Below are 24,981 nucleotides of genomic sequence, written 5' to 3'. Positions count from 1 at the left end.
GAACATTTCCGGTTACTGTCGTAACCTCATTTCCCTGAGAGACGGGAACGAGACATGGCGTAGGCCGCCGTGTTCACTGCTCAGGTCTACTGTGCTGTTGGTTCAGTTGGAAGATTCTGAGTTTATGCCGATGTGTGTTTATGTTGAAACAGATAAATTATGTTGAAAAAAAACGGTTTGTCTTTTCAAATCTTCTATCGGGTGTCATTATATTTATCGAGTTGGCTCGTGTGGTTTATGTTTCACGCTTCAGAAATGTGAAGTTATTTCCGGTAAGAGAGCATAGTGAGCGCTGATGCTCCCTAGTTTTTGCGGTGCATTGTGGGATTTTTCAGGGAGCAAAGTTTCCAGTGCACTGGAAGGATTTCGCGATTGAGACAGCCCTTAAAATGGCCGACTCCCTGATCAGTGCCCTGACTACTGAACAAGGGAGCTGATTGAGATGCACCCATAGATAGACGCCCTATTCCACCGCTCCAGGCATGTAGATGCGGCTCTTAGATCTTTCGAATTTTCAGTGATTACTATGGTGAATGACGTCAAGTATACCGCTACAATATGGCGGATGGCTTACTTATAGCGGCCCATAGAAACAGTCGCTAATGAGGCATCTAGTATATCTATGCTATAGAGGGACAACAGGATAAGAAATCCACATTTACGCTCTGTTTTCAAACAGTTAAAATGGCAAATTAATTCATACTCTGAAAGCACTCCACAAGACGTGTGATTATATTACTGGATGCTTGAAATTGAACGGGAGAATGTACGTTTCAAACAGTTTATTAGATAAGTTAATCGCCGTTCTAATCTAATGCGCTGCTGCACTTTAACGTGCACACATAGGCTACAGAGTGTACAATAAATCACGTGCAAATCGCACGCACAGAATCATTCAGTGCGTAAATGTATTGTCAACACTGTTCTGTGATTTGTCAATAAAATAGCTTAGAAACTGAAAACTTCAAGCATATATTTCTTAATAACTATAACTAAATCCCACAGATTCACTACTAGAGAGACACTGCCAGGTAGAATTAATTCACACACGCAATCGCTCTCACTAATGCATTTATTCATATGTATGAAATCTTTACTGTGCTACTTATCTGTATCTTACGGTGGCCGAGAGAGCTCAATACGCTGCAAATAGATAAAACACCTGCAAATAAAAAAAACAACTTCCTCAATTTTACAACGCATATGCTGCAAATGCTCACAACACAACCAAACAAGGAAATGCAATGCAAAAAGAAAAAACGCCTGCAAATTAAGAAAACAACTTTCGTCAATTTGACAACACACGCTGCAAATGCTCACAACACAACCAAACAAAGAAACGCACTGCAAATAAAATTTATTTGTTTGTGTTGTGAGCATTTGCACCACCTGCTGTCAAACTGATGAAGATGTTTTCTTGATTTGCTGGTGCTTTTTCTATTTGCATGTATTTTCTGAAGTTTCAGCGCATTGAGCTCTCTCGGCCACCATTGTATCTGATTTAGAACGAGCGGAAATAACGACCCAAAGAGGAAAGAACTGATAAAAATAAGCTGTTATTGGAGCAATAGCCATGTGGGCAGTACTGTGTCATATGTCATAGCTGTGCACAAGGTGTTTGTCACAGCTCCAGACTAATTTGTTCATTAATGACGTCATCAGCGACTAGTCGACTTCGACTCGACTTTCATCACATAAAAGTCGACTTTAAAAAATCAGAAGTCGTTCAACCCCTAATATGTATATGCATTCATTTCCTTTTAGCCTGCAGATAACCAGACAAATCTCTAGGATTTTTTATTAATACCAAGTTAAAGGGATAGTTCACCCAAAAATGAAAATTACCATATTGATTTACTCACCCTTAAGCCATTCACTGTAGGTGTGTATGACATTCTTTTTTCAGACGAATACAATCAAAGTTATATTTAAAAATGCCATGGCTCTTCCAAGATTTATAATGGCAGTGAATGGGGTTTATGTCCAATAAAAGATTTTGATGTCCAATAAAAGTGCCTCCATACATCATAAAAAGTGCTCCACATGACTTCGGTAGTTAATAATGGCCTTCTGAAGTAAATCGATATCTATATGTAAAACTTTATAAACCGTAATCTTTAGCTTCCGCTAGCATAAGCTGAAGTGACATTCAGCCTCACTTCACTGGCTGAATGTCACTTCACTTCAGTGAGAATATGCTAGTCTCGCGAGAACCAAGTTTTGTGTAGGCCAACACCAAAGGAAAACCAGTTTTGGTCAGTTATAAGTCCTTTTGCCTTATATAGAAATTTTCCAGCATTTTTCTTTGCAAATCCTGGTTTTGTACTTCTAATTTGTGACCAGTGTTTTGTTTTGCTCTGTACACTGCACTTCCGCGTTCATCACTTCAACGTTCATCACCGCATTCACGTACGACCTAAATCATCCGCTGGAATGTCACTCTCTATACGCACATCTGACAGTTAGTGGAAGCTAGAGATTTTTTTATAAAGTTTTAAATATGGATATTTTTCTTACAAAAATGCATCGATTCACTTAAGGCCTTTTTATTAACCCTCCAGAGCCATGTGGATCTTTTTTTTTTGTATCATGGAATGATGCATTTTTATTGGACTTCAAAATCTTAAACCCCATTCACTGCAATTATAAAGCTTGGAAGAGACAGGGCATTTTTAAATATAACTCCAATTGTATTTGTCTGAAAGAAGAAAGTCATATACACCTAGGATGGTTGTGGGTGAGTAAATCATAGGGTAATTTTCATTTTTGGGTGAAATATCCCTTTAAGAAGAACAGGAATTATTTGAAATAGAACATTGTGAATGCAAATGTCACTTTTGATTAATTCAATGTCTTATTGCTGAATAAAAGTATTATATCCTTTAAAAGAAAAAAAAGATTGCAAGACTAATGCTTACGTTTAGAAAACAAATTGTGTTCCGTTACATGCTGTTAATACCCAGCAAGCAATAGCCGTCATTTCAACGTCTCGGTTAAATATAGACCCGATATAGTCTGGCTATGTGTAACCCACTTTTAGCCCAAATAACATTTTAATCTGGATAAATGTATTTTTCGCCAAAATAACTTGTGAGATGTATGATATTCCATCATGTAAGCAAAGTCAACTGTGATTACTGTAATACAGTCAGTTTAATTTATTATCGGTCCAAAAATAAAAGTATACAGAAAATACACCTTAAATAATCAAATAAATAAAAAATAGGCTACAACCAACTGTATTTAATGTATTGTGCCCAAAATGTAGGCGAATGACATTGTAACATAGTTGCTACTTGTGCATGCAGTTGATCAGCAGTTTCTAGCCATGCAGCCTTTCTCTCTGAATTTATGACAGCTGTACCTTTTATGGTTATTAGAACATTAAAACATTACAATCTAAAATGGCTCTTTAAAGCATTAAAGCATAAAAACACAATCAAAAGTTAAAATCACTGAATTAAAAATGTAAATTTATAATAGAAATCAGAGTACATTTTAACTGATAAGAGGAACACACATTTAACTCATTTGAGCTAGTGATTAACAGTTGCTGCTATCATAAAAATACACTTATATGTAGGAATTAAAAATTCTATGTGTCACATTTAATGTCCAACAACAAATATTTTAGCAGAATGTATATTTTATTCAGAATTCTTGCGCTAGTATTCTATTCTGCTCTGTCTGTGTAGAGCGCATGTGCGCCGCAGCGCTCGTTCTCTCGCATAAGCCCCGCCCACTCCTGACAGCTAAATGGATATATTTGCATGGCTTTCTGACATTTACAGATGTAAAAAATATACCTGTGACGTATCAGTTATGCACTGAGGAAAACACAATGTTTCAAATGCGTTAAACAGCACAAATATTCGCTGTTTGCTATGGTGGATCGATTTGATCCATGATCGACATTAAGGGCTGCTTCAGAATAAGCGTGTACGTCACATTATCCTGACTCACTGAACCTGGATAGCATTAGTCAGATTGTGTTAACTTGAATTGTCGTTTATGGAACCGCTTTAGTCCCGATTGATTTGTTAGGTTATTTCAAGTCAGGTTTTGGACTTTAATCCCCGCTTTTCTTAGCGTCTTTTATGGAACAGCCCCCAGGTCTCTCTGCGCGTTGCTTTGCAAGATCATGCGGCGCGATTTTTTTTTCTCACTGCTGCACGAGTCTGCGTGAGAAAAGGGGGGTGTGGCGTGAGAGCGTGAGAATTGGGTCAATTGCGTGAGTCTCACGCTGAATGCGTGAGAGTTGGCAGCCTTGGATTACAAGTTGTTTGGTTTGCTTTATTTTACATGTTATATGTGTAGGCTGTGCGTAGCCACGATTTTGCTCGTATTCAGACCCGGCTATTTGTAGCCCACTTTTAGTCAGAACTGATTAATTGTAGTTTTTTTTGCCAGGCAGTGCATGAAATGGTTGATATTCCATCATGTTCGCATTGGTAATGATATCTACAAGGTTCAATGTGTCATTTCACGACATGGTCGATCTGTAGTCACGATTTAGCTCCGAATTGGACGGCTATATGCGGTCTGCTTTAGCCCACCTGGGTAATCAAGACAATCTGGTCTACGTACGGCTTGGCTATAGCCCTGATTCAGACCACATATAGTATAAGAATATTAGTCTTAGAAATGTTTTCGCTCACAAAGCTTAATGTTTGCTGTCACACATAAACATAACATTCATACACAATCTACGATATGACTGTCTATCATTTCAAATTAAATCAAATGCAATTGCATTTCTCAACCGCTAGATGGCAAAACATTACTGAGACATGACTACTGGGACTACTGGCATTGCGCGACTAGATCACTTTAGCCAGATCTCGCGATAAACATTTCCGCCATTTTGTTTTACACGAGGCAGCTGTCGGAGAGCGACACTCTGAAAAGCGTCACATTTCTACTTCGATCTTGTAAGTATGCGTTTTATTTTTGGTATGTTCATTGTTTAAATTAGTTAGTTATTATAATGTGTAGAAACCGTGACATTTTAACATTACCATTGCAGAGTACTATTTTTCTCCAACAAGTTAACGTTACCTGCACGTGTTATTGCAACTGTGTGCCCTTCTAAAATGTATCTAACAGTTAAATTCAATGTGGAGAAACTATGAAACTTATCATTACTATTTTTTATTATTATTAAATATACCAGTATATTTTTGTTTTTAGATTAGAGTAAGAAATAATACGTTTTGATTTAATGCAAATTTTCTAAGTACTTTACATAAAACATAAAAAAGACATTATTAAAAAATATTTTTTCCTTTCCAATTAATAAAAGGTAGTGGCAAACAGTAAAGTCTTTAAACTTGATAAAATAATTAAAATATGCAGCATACATTCAGTTTCCAGTGAATTTGTTTCAGATATATGGTGCATAAAAACTGAATGCTGCTTCTCCATGTTTTGTTTTGACTTTGGGGATATAAAAGTAGCTGGCTACTGTCCCAGATCACCTGAGAGGTCTGCTCTGGATGGTTCATAATGCATCAGAAGATTAGACATTTACTTTGGCCTTAAAATGTTAATTAATTTAATAACCAGCTGTAGTATTTTGATACTAGACAGACAGATAGCCAGTGTGAAAACCTCAGAAGTGGAGTGATGTAATCCACTTTATTTGATTTAAAGACACTGTTTATTGCAAATTATCCAGCAATCAGTCAACAAGGTAGGCTACAGCAATTGAATATACAGTACACTTGTCAATGACTACCATTAAATGTCTTGTTACCAACATTCTTCAAAATATATTTTTTGTGTGTGTTCCAAAGAAGAAAGCCATACAGGTTTGGAACCAAGTGAAAGGGAGTAAATGATTACATGCTTTTTTAGTTTTTTTTTTTTTAAGTGAACTACCCCTATAACTTTGTTCATTAGAGTTATACGAGTAAGTGATAAAGAATGATATATAGTTCACTTTGAAAAAAAATTTTGGTATGTTTTAGCTTACCTTAATGGCATCCAAGATGTAGGTGTCATTGTTTAATTTGGACTTCTCTGTGCATGCTCTTTCAGGTGGTGACCATATAGACCTGCATTATATGACTGACAGACAAGAACGGTTTGACCTAAAAATATCAAAATTGAAACTACTGCGGAAACAAAGACACCTACATCTTGGATGCCCTTAAGGTAAACTAAAACATACCAAAATTTAATTTCAAAGTGAACTATCCCTTTAAAAATAAGGGAAGAACTAAAGAAATGAAAATAAAATCTGTTTTCACCTTCATTAGAATGATAATTAAAAATACTGTAATCGAACAGCTTGATTTCAGAGAGGGGTAAACATACAAGAAGATAAAAAAAAAAAACACTGGATGGATATCTATCATTTTATGATGGTTGTGTACAGGCACTGCCAACACACATTTAACTACAATCAACTTGTAAAAGTGCATGTACCATTATATGACCCCTTTAAAAATGATTGTCCACAATGCTTTTCTTGAGCAATAATTGTTTTCTTTTTCTCATTTGGCAGACGCAGTGATGACCAACTTTCCATTGGCGACTGAATGGGAAATAAAAAATGCAATTTCTGGTCATTTTAAACAGGCACCAGGGAGAGCAGGGGGTGGGGGTTATGGCTATAAAGCTAACAATTAATTAAAAATTTTTGTATCTTAAGTTGTTTTACATATTTTGCAATATTTTATTTGTTCGTTTTTATGTTTGAATGTTGTCTAAGTTGTTATTATAATTGTTCTTAATAAATCCCTTTATGTTCAAGTAGTTTGGATGGATTTTCATTTATGAGAACCTGTTATATTTGAGTGAAAAGAATCATTATGCCTCCTTTTGTTGTCTATTACATGTATATGTAGTGTAATTGATGACTAGTCTATTCTTGGGCTATGGTTAGACGTCTATTAGATTTTCACTGACAGCCCAAAATCAGCCTTGTTTTAGCCTAGACCCATATTGCCTGTCTATTAGACGTATATATGTAGTCGTTTAATAGCTGTCTATTCTTGGGCTATGTTTAGATGTCTATTAGACGTATATATGTAGTTATTCAAAAGCTGTCTATTTTTGGGCTATGTTTAGACGTCTATTAGATTTTCACTGACAGCCCAAAATTAGCCTCGTTTTAGCCTAGACGTCTGGGCTGTGTTTTGACGGCTATTAGACGCAAAATTGCTTGCTGGGTATGTATATGCTATAGTTTGTTAAGTATAATAAAATCTATATAAAGTATATCAAATACAATATATAAAATAACAAAATAAAAGCATGTGATGTGTTGCCATTTAATATGTCCATGTACATTGTACTCTATTGATCACATTTTGTTCCAAGGAGAAAGGACCATCCTGAGCTGAGATACTGAGGTTTACTTCTCTAAACATCCATATAATCCAAATTTGTTTATGGTCATGAAACATAGCTGCTGCGGTTAAGCTAAGTAAAATAAAACTAAATAAATAAAAAAATACTGGTGGTTATGCAATGCCAATACATAGAGGTAATCAATCAAAAAAAGGAAAATTACAAATGGTCAAGATGGATTGTTCTTGGATCCTATCTGTAATTGTGTAAATTCATTTGCGAAAACTGTAAAATAATAATATCGCTGAGTTTTCATTTACAACTGATGTAAGGCACACAGGTTTTACTGTCCAATGAGTACTGTAGAGAAGAAGGAAGTAGGGGACTCTGTGTCCAGTGTGCCACTATTTTCACTCAAACACCCTTCAATCCTACACACATCTGAGCTTGAAAGGTTGGTCTTCAGGTTTAGGAGAGCAGCATGCCGTTCAATAGTGCAGAATGGCAACAAAGAACATTGATGAAATGATACACATACCGTAGATTATCAATTTCTAATCATTATTCATACTGCTAATGCTATCCATACTGGAATATCTAAAATGGTATTTGTATCCCATTATAATTTGGAGTAATTATGTGGAAAAGAAAACAAGACAATTGAGGTAATTCAAATAAAAATGATCACTCTGGTCAGTCAGGTCAAAGAGTAGTTTTGATTGTGGCCTGTATCTGTCTCTTGGGTCAAACTACTGCATCTTGCCAGCTGCTTTCTAACAGACTCACCTAATGTCAGGATTGTCTCTAACACTCTAGCAGTAAACTCCCAAGATCCTGCAGTCTCAGAATCTCTGATAATTTATGCAGCATTTGATAGAGCCATTCCTCTCTGGATCCCTAGAGAAAAGAATGGTACTTAATTTAGAAAACTTGTTTTTCTTTAGTCTTTTGAGAGTTTAATCTGTATATTTGCATCGGTTCTTTGCAACTCTTACATTCTGCATTCCCACAATTCATTATGCTATTGTAAAAACAATAATGTAAAAAGAATACATTGATAAAGTCGATATTTGGTCTGTGGCTCAATATCACATTCGAGATTACTGTATGTTATTGGAAGCATGTCAAGCAATGTTTTTGGTTTTCTAAACCAACACACCTTAAAACAAGCCTATAATATAACCTTTAATTCTTATTTAAGTAAGGAGCTTCACAAAAAGGGAAATGTGGGAACTGTGATTATACGCATACACAAACAGGATTCCTTTCTTTTTTGTTTTTCTGCATTAGATACTTTAAATGTATGATTCAGAGAAACAGAAATGTAGAAGAGAGTAACTGGAGGTTTCTGAGATTCCAAAACATAATGATAACCATGTGTTACTATACGAGCCAGGAATTCTTGCGGATTTTATTGCTGTCGTGGCAGATGCACTCAGCAGCTGCTTCTTGCTGTTCTTTGTCAGTTTCAGTTTTCTCTTCATCATTCGCCTTACACACTCAACCATGACTTCTACATGCAGCTCAGCCAGTAGCTCCTATAAACATACAGACAAACACTCTTCATATAGCTATAACTGTATCTTAAAACAATAATAAAAACAAAAACATGTTAGAAACCAAAGTACGATTACACGTCTATTAACATCACATCACATATTAATTTGCTGCAAAATTGGTTCTGACCTCTCTGCAGGCAGGCTTTAGCTCTTTGAAATTGTCTATATTATTTTCAAGTGCCTTCACCAGCTCCTCCACAACCTCACAATGTCTGGCAAACCAAACCTGAGCCCACAGTTTATGGTACAGAGGTTGTGCAGATAAACAAGTCTGGTTATTTATGAAATGAATAGTAAAAGAAGCATCAAACATGAAAGTAAAGAACACTATGTTATTTATCCAAGTACAATAGCACAGATGTGTTGGCCCTTGAACAACATTCCTATAATACAATCAAAAGCCAAGCACTTTTATTAACCCTAACACTAACAATTGAATGGTAAATGTTGATTCAGTAAATACTTTGATGAATCAAAGTTAAATTGCTGACCTTGTAATTATCAAATAAACAACTCTAAACACTTCCTCATTGGTCCTTTTTCAAACAAAATGAGGCAGGGCAGTGTAATCGTTAAATAGGTTTCTGTAGTTTACTAATCGTCAGTTCAGTGTGAATTCGACTGAGGAAGTATTTGTGACAATTGTTTTTGAGATCTGCTAATGTGGACAGGCAAGCTGTTCTGGTGTCCTCTGAGAACGGATGTTCTGGGTTTTGTACATAATCCCTGAAGATATAGAGAAGTAATGTTACATACATACAATTGTAAAAGGATATGTAAATAATTTTAAAAAGACAATACGAAATATTCTTGCTTCTGTTTAGTACTTGAAAGGTTAAACTTCTGCAATATCAATTTAACTCACCTAAACCGCTGAATGTCAAACAGATTAGCACTGAGATTTTTAGGAATGTTTTTTTTTTTTTCTCCAGACGTGTCTTATAGCTTTCATTGTGGAAAAAAGCATGTAATTTTAATGATTACAAGGCAATTCTATGAGAAAAAAGTGATTTACCTTATTAGAAAGCCATCCAGCTGGTTAAGAAGACACCAGGCTTTATTTTCACAACCTAAAAGTGCTTTGACCTCACTAACAGTTATATCAACAGGCTATAAAACACACATACACAAAAAAAACAAGCTTGGGGGGGTTATGAGTCAGAAGTCAGAAAGAGCTTTATTGCCAAGTGTGTTTGCACATACAAGGAATTTGTTTTAGTGTCACAAGCTTCCAGTACACAGAGACAACAACAACACAGAGATAATAGAAATAAGATGGGAATAAAATACACATATATAAATATAAATAAACCACAAAAAATAATAAATTGTATGTACAGCTATAGATAAATAGGAATAGAATAAAACTGAGTTGTAGGTATGTACTAGGATGTAGGGTAATAAATAAGTATAAGGTTATTGCACTTATTGCATAATAGGAGAACATTTAACTGTTCATGAGGCAGATTGCCTGGGGAAAGAAACTGTTCTTGTGCCTAGCTGTCCTGGTATTTGCTGCTCTGTAGCACCGACCAGATGGCAAAAGTTCAAAAAAGAGATGGCTTGGATGTGAGGGATCCAGAGTGATTTTCTGAGCCCTTTTCCTCATTCTGGATGTATTCAGTTCTTGAAGGGTGGGCAGGGGAGTACCGATAATCGTCTCAGCAGTCTGAACTGTTCTGTAGTCTTCTAATGTCTGATTTTATAGCTGAACCAAACCAGACAGTTATTGTAGTGCACAGGACAGACTCAATCACGGCAGAGTAGAACTGTTTCAGCAGCTCCTGTGGCACGTTGAATTTCTTCAGTTAGCGAAGGAAGTGCAACCTTTGTTGGGCTTTTTTAACAATGGAGTTGATGTGAGTGTCCCACTTCAGGTCCTGAGAGATGGTGGTTCCCAGGAATCTGAATGATTCCACTGCAGCCTTAGTGCTGTCCATGATGGTGAGTGGGGGGAGTGCAGGGGGGGTTCCTCCTGAAGTCCACTATCATCTCCACTGTTTTGAGCATGTTGAGCTCCAAGTTGTTGTGACTGCACCACAGCCAGCTCTTTAACCTCTTGTCTGTAAGCAGACTCGTCTCCAACCTGAATGAGACCGATGAATGTAGTGTCATCTACAAACTTCAGGAGCTTGACAGAGGGGTCAGTAGAGGTGCAGTCATTGGTGTAGAAGATTCTTGTTTAAGCATTTTGAATCATTTTCCTTAATGTGACTGAATTGAATGAATCAATCAATTGCACAAAGTTTGTCAGATAGACAAAACAGTGAAACTTTTTGCTTTTCTTGGTTTGGGCCACGGAAATAAACTAGCAGGGTAAACTTCCATTAGGGAGACCATTTGCTTGAAAAACAAAAGAAAAAAAAAAGAAAAACATTTCCACAACTTTTCTGACAGAAACATTTCAAACCTACAGCCACTTGTGTTGCAGTGCTACATTTTTGTAAAGTTAATTCCAAAAAAGGATTATTATATCACTCACCGACCATATCTGCAATGCCTCCAAGAAGCTATTTCGACCATGCAAGACTAGCTGCTATCTACTTATACTGAAATTTCAAAAACTGTTTGCCCAACTCTTTGCTCAAAACTGCAAAAAAAAAAAAAGAATTTGTGGCTTATGTACATTTGTGTTGTTGAAAACAGACCTTAAAGGGATAGTTCACCCAAAAATTAAAATTCTGTCATTAATTACTCACCCTCATGTCATTCCAAACCCACAAGACCTTCGTTCATCTTCGGAACACATATTTTTGATGGAATCTGAGAGCTCTCTGACCCTCCATATAAAGCAATGATATTACCACGATCAACGCGCAAGGACATTGGTAAAATAGTCCATGCGACATCAGGGGTTCAACCATAATTTTACGAAGCTATGAGAATACTTTTTACGCAAAAAAAAACAATAATAACATAATTTATTCAGCAATTCGATTTACCATCTTCTGCCATCTTGGAGAGTACCCCAGAACGTAATCATCGTAATGAGCGTTGTTTACATTCAGCTTGCGCTTGCTGTCTACTTGAACGTAAACAAAGCTAATTACCTAGATTACGTTCTCTCCAAAATGGCAGAAGACGGTAACTCGGGGAGAAGAATTGCTGAATAATTATGTTATTATTGTTTTATTCGTAAAATTAAGGTTGAACCATTTTTTATTGGCTGCTCAGTAAATGTAGCAGCACACTGTGTGATGATCATGATCAATCTTTGGTTGCAAGACTATGATAACAGGTTTGAACTTCTCTCACTGTACGACACAGGACCACAGATTAGGAGCCCAAACATATTTTCGTAGGGTAACGTCTCTGCTGTACGGAGACCCTAAGAGCTCATGGTGGTGGAAAGATTTCGGGGTGGGAGGAAAATTTTTTTTCAAATCTTTTGCGTTCTCTCGCAAAACTTTTGCGTTCCCTCGCAAACGTTTTGCGTTCCCTCGCAAAACTTTGCATTCTCTCGCAAAGATGGTTGCGTTCTCTCGCAAAACTTTGCATTCCCTCGCAAAACTTTGCATTCTCTCGCAAAGATGGTTGCGTTCTCTCGCAAAACTTTGCATTCCCTCGCAAAACTTTGCATTCTCTCGCAAAGATGTTTGCGTTCCCTTACAAAACTTTGCGTTCTCTCGCAAAGATGTTTGCGTTCCCTCACAAAACTTTGCGTTCTCTCGCAAAGATGTTTGCGTTCCCTCACAAAACTTTGCGTTCTCTCGCAAAGATGTTTGCGTTCCCTCACAAAACTTTGCGTTCTCTCGCAAAGATGTTTGCGTTCCCTCACAAAACTTTGCGTTCTCTCGCAAAGATGTTTGCGTTCCCTCACAAAACTTTGCGTTCTCTCGCAAAGATGTTTGCGTTCCCTCACAAAACTTTGCGTTCTCTCGCAAAGATGTTTGCGTTCCCTCACAAAACTTTGCGTTCTCTCGCAAAGATGTTTGCGTTCCCTCACAAAACTTTGCGTTCTCTCGCAAAGATGTTTGCGTTCCCTCACAAAACTTTGCGTTCTCTCACAAAGATGTTTGTGTTCCCTCACAAAACTTTGCGTTCTCTCGCAAAGATGTTTGCGTTCCCTCGCAAAACTTTGCATTCTCTCGCAAACAGATTTGAAAAAAAAATTTCCTCCCACCCCAAATGTTTTTCACCCACCCCGAAATCTTTCCACCACCATGAGTCCTTAGGGGCTCCGTACTGCTGTACATAATATTTTTAATAAACTGTATACCAAATTTAGTTAATTTAATTTCACTTTCTTAATGCATTAAATTTTAGCAATGAGATGTATTCTTAATTTCCAGAAGAGCCTGTGGCCCAGCGGTCTGAGTGTCAGTTCTTGTCTTGGGGATTCCAGGTTCGAATCCTGTATTGAGGGGCAGTTGTGGCCTAATGATTAACCCAAAGGTTGTGGGTTCGAGTCTTTGTATCGGCAGGAATTATAGGTGGGGGAATAAATCACCGGTGCTCTCTTCTGCCCTCAATACCCTGGGTGCCACAGCAAAAATTGCTGCCCACTGCTCCGGGTGTGTGTGCACATGGATGGGTAAATGCAGAGCATAAATTCCAAGTATGGGACATCATACTTGGCTACACATCACTTTCCCTTTTTTTTTTTCAACCTTATCATCTTAGTTCATTATTCTACATTAAGCATTTTGACTTATGGGATGAAAAGTTAAAGTTTGTGCATTCCATTCATATTCAATCTCCTTACTATCACAATCTCTCTCAAGGAGCACAGGAACGAGGAGACGAGAAGACTCAGGAGATACAATTCAAACAGTCTTTAATGCAATCAAAAGCCAAGGAACATGGAGAATGCAGAAGACATGGAGTGACATAAGACACCGGACGCTGGAGTCTGGGAAACACAGGGCTTAAATACACTGGAGTAAACTAGATAATTAATCACACACAGCTGAAGCTAATGGAACTAAATGTGGACCAAACGAGAACAGGAAAATCAAATATGGACATGAGGGAGAAAACTAGGGTAAGGAAGGCACAATGGGGAGAAAAGCATTCCTGTAATCTTTTTTCCATGTCTTCACCACCTGGTTACTGTTGTAAAATGTTGAGCTATTTAATAAAAAAAAAGATTGAAAGTGACGTCACTTGTGCAATGCTCAGTCTAAGAGTGCATGTTCATATCTGCAGCCAGACCCTTAGGGTGCATCGAAAGGTGGGACTAAGGTATAGGATACACAACTGACCGACAGCATAGCATCATAAACAAATCCTTCCTAACATAAAATATTCATCTAAATACCAGAAACAAAGTATTAGTTAAACTCTCCATCTCACTATACTCCATTACATTTTATTGGAACTTGAGTTTATACTGCAGTCTGATGCAAAGAACATTTTTCCATTAACACTGAAAAACACAATAGCAAACTTTCATTAGCCAAAATGTCAGGATGAGAATCATTTATTAAGAGAACTGAATGAGATAAAAATGTTTGGCCTTTTTTTGTGTTATTTAGTTAATTAACTACATAAATGGACCAGTTTTATGGTTTTGGTTAAAGTGATACAATTCAGTTTCTAGTTGCAATAATGGATCAAAGTTTACACTTTGTTTTTGACAAGTGTAAACATTTTATTCAGATACTATAGGTAAATGAAAGACACCTACATTGACAGAAAAGGTAAAAAGGAGAGGCTATTTTCTGAGCAGCTCTCATTCTCTTCAGTTTAAATGCATATTTACTGTATTGTATATTGTGAAGCAAGGCGGTGCAGCATAATCATTAAGTGAAACATTAAGTGCATTGCATCAGAATGTTTAAATAATTTTTGAAAATATGTCTTTATTTTCAGAGCTGCGAACATGCATTAAAATAAAGCAAAAACACTTTATATTAGAATAAATATATATATATATATATATATATATACACACCTTTTTACATTTGATTTTACCATTTAGACTGTTGGCATTTCACAGGTTTTCTCAACTGGTTTTACACAAATTTAGTGCTCTAAAACTTCTGCCATATTCAAAAATACTAAACTTTCAAAATACATTGTTCTCGACATTAAATTTGGAAAACAGTGAAAAATCTGTTGAGAAAAACTCAACTTTGTTTTTGTAATAATAAATATTACGTAAAATAATACTGATTATACTGGGCGTCCCTCGCTGGGATAGACTCCGACCATACAGAGGATATGGAAAATGGATGGATAATACTGATTTTGTATCACTGTATGCTTCAATATGCTTGAATTGACAGTAACAGAATTCAGATGACTTTCCAGGTGACGTTTACTTCTAGAGAAGAGTTAAGTAGAGGACTAAGTGTCCAGTAGAGCTTAGTTTTGGAGAACTGTAACAGAATAATATCACAAGTTTCCTTAATAATAAACATGATATTACATGACAATACTGATTATCTATTACAGTGTGAATCACAGTTGTTTCACATTAGCTACAAATGTAACAGGGCATTCAGATGATTTTTCGCTTGACAAGTACTTTAGAAAAGAAGGAAGTAGGGGACTCTGTGTCCAGTGTGCCTCTGTTTTCACTCAGACACCCTTTGATCCTACGCAGATCTGAGCTTGAAAGGTTGGTCTTCAGGTTTAGGAGAGCAAGAACATGCTGTTCACTAGTGCAGAATGACAACAAAGAACACTAATGAAAGGCACCCACACTGTAAGATTGATTATCAAATTCAAAACTCATCTTTCATTTGGCTAATGACAAAACTGTAGATATTTGTATAAAGAATGAGACTGAAAATAAGATACCTTAATATAGTTGCTTTCTCTTAGGTAAAATAACTGCATCTTGCCAGCAGCTATCTAACAGACTCACCTAATGTCAGGATAGTGTCTTGCCAGAGTAACTATCTCAAGTTGTAAACTCCCAGGATCCTGTAGTCTCAGAATCTCTGATAATTTTGGCAGTATTTGACTGAGCCATTCCTCTCTGGATCCCTAGGGAAGAGAATGGCACGCAGTTTTAATGTTACATAATAATTTCCCTCTGCTTTCCCACAATTCATTATGCTGTTTCAAGCTAAGAATACACTGAACAGAGCCATATTTTGTCTGTGTCATATTGTATTTAAAATAATAATACCACGCTACTGTATTTTACTGTCAGCATATCAAACACACTGGTGTTTTCAATTTTCAAAACCATTTTAACTCTTAATTAATCCTACAACACTCTAAGCCTCTGGCGCTTTAATTATTGTTTTAAGTTTCCCAATGTGAACAACTATGATAAAAACACATGCAACATAAACATCTACATTAAAACTTTGTTAAAAGAAATAAATATATATATATAAAACAATGATCAAGGGAATAGTTCACCCAAAGATGAAAATGTAATGAAAATTTGCTCACCGATGAATCCTCTGCAGTCAGTGTATGCCTAATTTTAAATCATTGCTTCTGATCAAAATATGAGTCCATAAGTCATCGTAACGCTTCCGCCAGTGAAAAGATCTATCCCTTGTCATCCTCTCACATCAAAGTCCTCTGACATATTTGTTTAGAACTGCTTAGGACTGTTTTCACTTGTAAATGGTGCTTGATTCGTGCATATTTCTCTCCTGATTCAGACGAGACAGCTTTTTAACTGGTGAAAGCAATATTATGGATAGAGGACTCATATTTGAATTTAAAGTTAAAGCATCTTAATGATGAATTTCTTTATAACAAATATGTTGCTTTTTGCTTTACAAGACATCAATTAATGCTACTGGAGTGGTGTGGATTACTTATGAATTACTGTGATTTTTTTTTTATCAGCTGCTTGGACTCTCATTCTGACGACACCCACCCACTGCAGAGGATCCACTGATGAATAATATATGTAATGCTACATTTCTCAAATCTACATGAATGTATGTTTATATGCATGTGTGGGTCTGTATATGATCTCACCACTTCGGCAAACACAGAGCAGATTTTATTGCTGTCGTGGCACATGAATTTAGCAGCTGCTTCTTGCTGCTCTTTGTCTTTCAGTTTCAGTTTTCTCTTCATCATTCGCCTCACATACTCAACCATTACTTCTACATGCAGCTCAGCCAGTAGCTCCTATAAACACACAGACACACTCTTCATGTAGCTATAATTATATAAAAAAAGCCACATTAGTAACAATGTAAGATTATGTCTGTTTACAACAGTGGTTCTCAACCTTTTCCAAGGGCCCCCATTGCCTACAATAATATTTTAAGACCCAGCTAGTTTTTTTTTTTCCAGTTAAGACACATTTTCCAGGTTGTTTTAATGTTTTTCTTTTATTTATTTATTTACTTTATCTTGAGGCCCACTTGGAAGTTTGCTTAGGCCCTCCAGTGAGCCCTTCCCACCTTGGTTGAGAATCACAGATTTACAATATGCTACAGTTCTGTCAGAAACGATATTTGCTGCAAAATTGGTTCTGACCTCTCTGCAGGCAGGCTTCAGCTCATTGAAATTGTCTATGTTATTCTCAAGCGCCTTCACCAGCTCCTCCACAACCTCACAATGTCCATCAAACCAAACTTGAGTCCACAGTTTACTGTACAGCGGCTGTGTAAATAAACAATATGGTTATTTCCAAAATGTAAGATTTAATTTAAGAAGTTAATATTAAAAGAAGCATTGCAAACATGGAAGTAAAGCACATTATGTGACTTCTCTATAGTGAGGACTTCTATGTTGGCCCTGGAACAAGATTCCTATAATAAAATCAAAAGCCAAGCTATTCCTTAAACCTCTCCACAACCTACCTCTAAAAATCTGAAATTTTAAGTTAAAGGTTTAAAAAAAGTGTATAATTTCATTGATCACCCATCCGCCACTGGTTGAGCCAAAACATGTCAGACCTTTTCAAGCTAACATCGATCATTACCATTGATTGATATGCTGTCCAATAAGATACTGATACAGTAACTACTTGGCTAAATCCAAGTTTGTTAAATTGCTGTAGTAGCTATCAAATGCTGACTTCTACATTCTGATACCTGGCTATTGTAAGGTCTGTTTTGGGTTTTGTTTCATGTTCTTGTTTTCATGTCTTTTATTTTGAAGGTTAGTGTCAGTTCCTGTTTGTGTCATGCTTCCCTTGCCCTCATGTCTCCTTGCTATTTGGTTCCTTTGTTCTATGTGTCAAGAAGTCAAGTCAAGTCAAAAGTCAGGTCTTCGTTTGTTTGTATTTTGTATTGCACTTTGTTCAATAAATCTGCACTTGGATTCTCACTACCCTCGCCTCAGTGGACTGCTCATTACAGTTAAAAAACTACTGTATACTAAACCCTTCCTCATTGGTCATCTAACATAAATGAGATGGAAAATGTTGATTGAGGCAGTACCTCTTGGTAAATAAGTGGTAAATAAGTATAGTAACTGTACATTATTTTTTTGTTCTTTACCTTTAGTTCAGTGTGAATTCGACTGAGGAAGTATTTGTGACAAATGCTTTTGAGATCTGCTAATGTGGACAGGCAAGCTGTTCTGGTGTCCTCTGAGAACAGATGTTCTGGTCTTTGTACATAATCCCTGAAGATATACAGAAAGAATGGTTGGAACAATTTTATTGTAAGTTTAATTCAAATATGATCAATATAATACACTATTGTATAATTTATAATAATCACATTATATTGTAACAGCATATTTAAACAATTAAAGAAAAGTATACTTTTTAGAACTGCTGCAACAAGGTAGAAAACAGATTTCTCAGTCAATCATTCAAACTGTTTACCTAAACTGGTAAATATTAACCAGATTAGCACTGAGAGTTTTAGGAATGTTTTCTTGTTTTCTTTTGATAAGTTCCTCCAGACTTGTCTTATAGCTGCCATTGAAAAAAAGAGAAAGCATGTCAATCTTATGATTTTACATATGTGAGAATGTGACAATTATAGTGACTAGTTAGCTACCTCAGAAAAAAGCTGTCCAGCTGGTTTAGAAGACTCCAGGCTTTACGTTCACAGCTCAAAAGTGTGTTGACATCTTTTACAGCCCCATCAACAAGCTATAAAACATTTTTGACTCAGTTTAAGGATCCCAAAATGTATAAAGTAAGATGATGTTACAGAGTCAGTAGAGCTCATAACCTACTGGTAAAACATCTACACCAAAGTTACTGAAGTAGTATCCATCCATCAGCTCTGGTTCGATGTCATCAGTCCATTTTTTCACTTCTTTCTCAAAAGCATTGGATATCCACTTTCTGACCTCATTCTGATGAGAGAAAATAAGCAACAGGAATTCTAAAACATGCAGCATTAACTGATATGAGAGAGAGGAACATTAATTAACACAACACTGTATTTACGCCAGATATGAGCAGCGTGTCCAGTCAAAAGCAAACTATCAAATTCTGCAAATGGGAGCCTTGTTTCAATCCCAACATGCTACAGATGCTATAACGGCAGTCATGTTCTGAATCACCTCTTTGAAAGAGAAGTACTGTTCTTCTAATCTCTTCAAATCTTCTTCGGGTAACAGAGGTCCAAGTGATGAACTGTTGATGTGCTCCTCTAGTTCTTTATGCTTCAGTACATCTCTAAGAAAAATCATTAAAGAACATTAACATTTCTGAAACGGAAAATTTGTTATACAGCATGCTTTTGAAAGAGGAATGTTGTTTACTAGCCCTTACTTTGGGTAGTAATCCACAATCCAACTCAATATATAGAGGCATTCCTCAGAACTGATATTGGATCTGGCAAGCTCTTGGAGTCTGGTGGAAAAGGCTCGATGGTAGAGCTGAGCATACGTTCTGCAGATGTCAAATTCTGGTGGGTAACACTCTCTCAGATTTCGGACCACTCTGAGCAGGTCTTTCTGCACTTGTTTGCCCATTCGGCACACCTCTCTCTTCAAGGAGGTTGACAGATTGTCTGTTTTATTCTCCTGTTCATCTGCATTCTTCATTCGTTGCTCTACGATAATCTGGAGTAAGGTGTCATGGATCTTTCTGCACCTTGTGGGCCTCCATATTGGTCGCTGATCCACAGCCACTTCTGCCCAGCGTCTGTCCTGTGCCTCCTCTTTTAGTATTGAAGTCAAAGCACTCTTGAGTGTCTCCTGGTTATCCTCACCGAAAGAGTCATGGATGACCAATCTCAGTCGCAAAATAAAGATCTCATAGTCTGTATGCAGCTTGTCGTTTTCATCTTCTGCCCTGGCCACTTCTTTTGACCCGAAGAGACATTCCTCAGCTTCCACCAGCTGCTGCTGTGCTTCAGCCAAATGGTTCTGCTCAAGGTTCCCATTGAAATCTAGCTCCACTGCATTGTGAGGGGACAATTACATTATATTAACTTCTGAAAATTAACCCTTAGCTTCTGCTAATTCTCATGTGTATGGTATAGAAGGAGTTTTAACTTTTGATGCCAACAATCCTCTAATAAAGTGATATTGCGAGAAACCCATAAAATAGAATAAAATAATAAAACATATATAGCAGCTGCATTATACATTTGTATTACTGTGTAGATTTTCATGTAAACTTTGAATATCAAGCCTGAAATAAAGACTAAATGTATGAATTGCATTTATATCGTCATTGTTCTAATGGTAAAACAAATGATTAAAATAATATCTGGAAAATATTTACTCTTTGTATTATGTTTACAGTGCATTTGTTTTCTAACTATACTATACCTGTTGGAGTTTCAGGGGATTTTGAATTCTTCTGCCGTTTCTTGAAGTCAAGAGTTTTAAGTTTTTCTGATATTTTGATTCTGATATTTTGTTTCTTACATTCCACTTGTGGATCACCAGGAGAATCTGCTATGCCTTCAATGTTGTCAAGGTCCACTTCTAAAGTACAAATCAGAAATTAGAAGATGATAAGAAACTTGCTTTCTTTCATTTAGAAGCATTCAAATTTACAACACATTGTGCTATTTTACCCAACAGTCTTTCGGGGGTGAGAGCAGCTTCAGATTTTGAATTCTTTCGTTTTATAATGCTTTTCATTTTCAGATTCTTTGGTATTTTAATTTTGTGTTTTTGTTTCTGACATTGTTCTTTGGGCTCTTCATCAGCTGTGGCTTCAATGCCAATGATTTCTTCACCGATTTCTTCTGATTTCTTATTTTCTTCAAGGTCTTCTGAAAGCAGAACGTAATCAGAAACATATCAATTAAAATATTAATCTTATAAAATAAATAAATCCTCATATCTGAATATTGGGATGGGGTGTAGGGGTAACTGTTTGTTTTAACATTGTGTAAACAATTAGCTGTGACTGACATTACACGAATCGTCTGCAGGGTGTATGTTTTTTAAAGCCAAATTCCAAGCCGAATTGGGCAGAGAGTGCAAATATGTCAGCTCATCAAACGTGTCGGTGTTATAATACATCAAAATGTACAGTAAAAAAAATTTAATAAAAAAAATTCTGCACCCGCCTTTAAACAAAATCCAGCAAAACGTTCAAACTTTGTATGCATTATTATGTTTTATTTTTCATTTTGGTTGTATTTTTTATTTGATGTATTAGAAGAAAGAGTAATGAAACCAAAAGTAAACATGAAAAAAATGACATGAAGTAATTTTTTATGTTATGGCTAAATGAATGCCTTGTTCATTTTTCTTTTAATTATCCGAAGGACTTGTAAATGTATTGCAACGCGTTACATTTGTTATTTATGATATCTGAAAATGCATTTCTGATATCAATATAATTTCTGATATCTAAAATGGCTTTCGTACTAGTAACAATCACATTCATGATATCAGAAATGATCATTGTCACTAGTGACAATTTAATTGTTGATATCAAGAATATACATTTTTACAAGTAAGAATTGCATTTCTGATATGTGAAATTGGAATTTCAACTAGTAAGAAATTAATTCTTGATATCAACAATTGATTTTGAATGGCAGCCTATGGTGACATTTAACTAGTGAAAATACAATTACAGATATCAACAATTTAATTCTTGATATCAAGAATGAGCATTTTAACTAGTGAAAATTTAATTGCTGATATCAAAAATTAACATTGTTACTAGTAGAAATCTAATTCCTGATATCAATAATTAACATTTTAACTAGTGAAAATTGAATTATTGATACCAAGAATTAATTTCCTGCGAATGAATAAAAGTCAAAACGGCTTGCCATATGCCTATAGAGTCGGGGAATGTGTCGTCACAGCGGCAATGCATTCCCGTTACCTAAAATGAATTTAGGTAACGGGAGCTACCGCGGAGACTGGATAATATAGTGAATATAGACGTTGATATTATTTAATGTTTCTATTATTCTACTTAAGATCGCGTTGGAGTGGTTAAGGCTCACTTATCATTTGCCATAGCCCTTTGCACAGCCGGTGTGAAAAACGTGCTTTTTTTCAGCCTTAGAAAGCAGAAATAGCAGAGGTATTTCCTGCAGACATTAATAGATGCCATAAGTTCGCCCTTATCAGTGTCTGCATGAAATACCTCTGCTTTTGATTAACGCTGTTGATACAGTAAGCGTTAATCATTCAACGCGATCTTAAGTTGAATCACATAAACATAAAATATAGCCTTTAAAATGTCTGCATTCACTACGGAACTCGGATGAAAGTTAAAGTGAAACTCGGTAACAACTCGAATAAGATATGCTTAATAATTGATCTCTGTAGATTTAATATACAGTGATTTGCATTAAACTGTTCGCCCTCACACTACAAATAAAAGAAAATCATATATGGAAATATTATCTGTGGCATCTTTGATCCCAGGCCACTTGTTTGTAAGGATTAAGTTTCATTCATTCATTTATTTAATCGTTTATCATTGTTCAGCATCTCTAATAATAATAAATCTTCAACTTGGTTCATTATTTATTTGCACAGCATCCACAATAAACATCGATTCAAAGCAGCTTATAGTAATGTTACCTCTATAATGGCTTAATTCTTTACAATGAGCAGATTTACTGGGCAATATTGTGATATATAACAATGCTAAACGATCCACTGTTTAAGATCTAGCTATGTATTATCCCCTTTAAAGAATAGACATGGTTTTGCTGCTCTAATCAAAGTATTTTAGCAGTTATCCTGTATCAGTACCACTGTAGGAGACTGAATAATGAATATATGCAGCCTCTCAGACAAACCACGGAGAGATTTTTTTATTTAAAGAGATTTACTTATTAGTCCGTTTTATTCTAAGAGTATGTAAGATTGTTTTAAAAAAATATTAATAGTAAACGGTCGGCTTTTTTCTGTGGTGATTTGCATGCGTTTACACTGTGTGCTCCTGAGCGTTACATAAAACATGGGGAAATCTGACGCGGCGTGACGTAGTTTGCCAAGCTCTATTGCCATTACTATGATATAAGTTCTTGATATCAAGAATAATATTTTTTTACTAGTAGAAATTTAATTGCTGATATCAAGAATTACATTTCTACGAGTGGTGATGTCATTGTTGATATCAAGAATTAACATTGTTTCTAGTAAAAACTGAATTGTTGATATCAAGAATTCATATCCTGAGAAGCATAAAAGTCAAAACGGCTTGCCATACACGACAGCCCGAGTGTCCGATCTGCCGCCCAATCTTGGTTTACCCTACATAAGTTGCAGTCGCATTTTAACCACAGAGGAGTTACAGCACCATTTGCTTTTTTTGTCTCGGTGCGGTCTGAATGTTAAACTGTTATTCTCCTTCTGGTTGCTATAGTAATGACGATGACTTGGTGCTTTGGAGAGAAAGCTGCAAGCTGCTCTATGTGAAAGAATTCAGACCACTAAAAATAAATTCGTGAATACATGGAATTTAAGCCTTCATAGTTTATGTTGTCTTGTGTGCCACATTTCAGTTTTTAATGCCAGAGTTCATATCTGGGCAAAATGACAAGTTAACTGCCTGTTGCATATACTGCCTGGTCCATATTTGCAGCTTTAGAAAACTTGTAGACATTGTGCTGACGCCTATGTTAATAGCAATACGTGAATTCTTTAATACAAGGCTGTGGCATACATTAACCTATGTTTAACTTTAATAGGACAGACAACAACAACAACAGCTAAAACAGGGCGACCAGCTTAAACCAGCCAACCAGCCTAGACTGTAAACTGTAAACAGCCAGTTTATAAGAGTGAAGTCAATATTTGCAGAACAAGACAATGTATGTCATGCTATAGATTGTCTTACCTTTTCTCGCTTTGCTAAAGGGCATCATACTGAATTGAAGGCAGCCCAAGTATGTCCCAAGTAGGCTACTCTCATTTAGCTTTCAGTTGTGTGAGAGACTAGTGCCTCACAGCTTCTTTTATGCTAATGATGACGTTGTGCAGAGCCATTATGCTGCATCATGTGATCTAGTGGAAACAATCTACACCCAATGTTATGACTCCAAATGTTTCTGTTTGCAAACATCGCAACTTTAATCTTGATTGCTAGAGCTAACCTACTTCCTGAGTGGTAACTAGGCTATAATGAATGCTGAGTGATAATGATGATAACTCTTCTGACATGAATCATGTCTGATTTGTGGAGAACAGAGGTCCAGTATGAGTCTAACGATGCCATTTACATATTCTTGTTTAAGCATAATTTTAAAGAAAGCATAAGCATTGATAACAAGCGTCCCTTTTTAAATCAACACTGGTTTGGCTAAATTACACAGACTGGGTTGTTTTTAACTCAGGCGTTTAGTGTGTTTGTGTGAGTGTGTGCAATGAATTTTGGTCAGCCTTTGGAGCCCGTGGGTTGTTCCATTGTAAGTAGCATTACAATTATAATGCAAATTTAGGCTATTGTGAGTTTGTGTTGCAATCTAATGTAGACATCATTTTGTTGACAATGGAAAACATAATAGCAAACTTTCAATAGTCAGAAAAGAGGGAGAATTGAATGAGATCACATTTTTTGCATATGTAATTTTAGCTTTATGACTGAATCTATATAGTAAGTTTACTTGTATGCATACAATGCTACTGTATAGGGAAAGGACATTGTCAGCAAAGGCTATATTCTCAGCCCTTAATTTCTTTGGTTTAAAATGACATTTACAAGCTAAATAGATCTACTCTTACCATGGGATTTCTTTATTTACCCATTTGTATTTATGGCTTACAGTGACAGTTTGTTATTGTGAAGCAAGGCCTGCCGCATAGTGAAGCATAAGTGGTTTACATCTGAACATTTATACAATCGTCTTGA

At 36.2% G+C, this 24,981-nt stretch overlaps 1 protein-coding gene and 1 long non-coding RNA gene across 3 annotated transcripts; one reads left to right on the top strand and one right to left on the bottom strand.

Annotated features, from left to right (window-relative positions):
* Nucleotides 1-3,951: 3,951 nt before the first annotated feature.
* Nucleotides 3,952-6,754, top strand: LOC306843765. Its single transcript, XR_013781866.1, has 3 exons — nt 3,952-4,931; nt 6,040-6,156; nt 6,509-6,754. It is a non-coding gene; the product is annotated as an uncharacterized lncRNA (long non-coding RNA).
* An 8,346-nt stretch (nt 6,755-15,100) lies between these two features.
* Nucleotides 15,101-24,260, bottom strand: LOC306843989 (tumor necrosis factor alpha-induced protein 2-like). 2 transcript variants are annotated; one of them, XM_079375771.1, is made up of 13 exons: nt 23,971-24,260; nt 20,723-20,923; nt 20,472-20,630; nt 19,465-20,095; nt 19,254-19,368; nt 18,921-19,043; nt 18,740-18,834; nt 18,562-18,654; nt 18,230-18,356; nt 17,262-17,387; nt 16,752-16,907; nt 15,670-15,791; nt 15,101-15,460 (listed from the first exon to the last, which is right to left on the bottom strand). In XM_079375771.1, exons 1-13 carry the CDS (start codon nt 23,996-23,998, stop codon nt 15,301-15,303), a joined length of 2,136 nt encoding a protein of 711 aa, XP_079231897.1. In that variant the 5' UTR covers nt 23,999-24,260; the 3' UTR covers nt 15,101-15,300. The 2 variants fall into 2 exon arrangements, with proteins under 2 accessions (XP_079231897.1, XP_079231898.1); XM_079375772.1 differs by having other exon boundaries at nt 15,348-15,460; nt 15,670-15,783.
* Nucleotides 24,261-24,981: the final 721 nt, after the last annotated feature.

This window comes from Barbus barbus (genome assembly GCF_936440315.1).
Source record: "Barbus barbus genome assembly, chromosome: 24".
Lineage (NCBI taxonomy): Eukaryota > Metazoa > Chordata > Actinopteri > Cypriniformes > Cyprinidae > Barbus > Barbus barbus.
This window is presented reverse-complemented; position numbering and strand designations above follow the sequence as displayed.

Coding starts and splice junctions, on each gene's coding strand:
- LOC306843989 (XM_079375771.1), bottom strand. CDS start 23,998: ATGATGCCCTTTAGCAAAGCGAGAAAAG. Junction 20,631..20,722: donor CACCCCCGAAAGACTGTTGG/GTAAAATAGCAC, acceptor TTTGTACTTTAG/AAGTGGACCTTGACAACATT. Junction 17,388..18,229: donor GAATTCACACTGAACTAAAG/GTAAAGAACAAA, acceptor TTATTTACACAG/CCGCTGTACAGTAAACTGTG.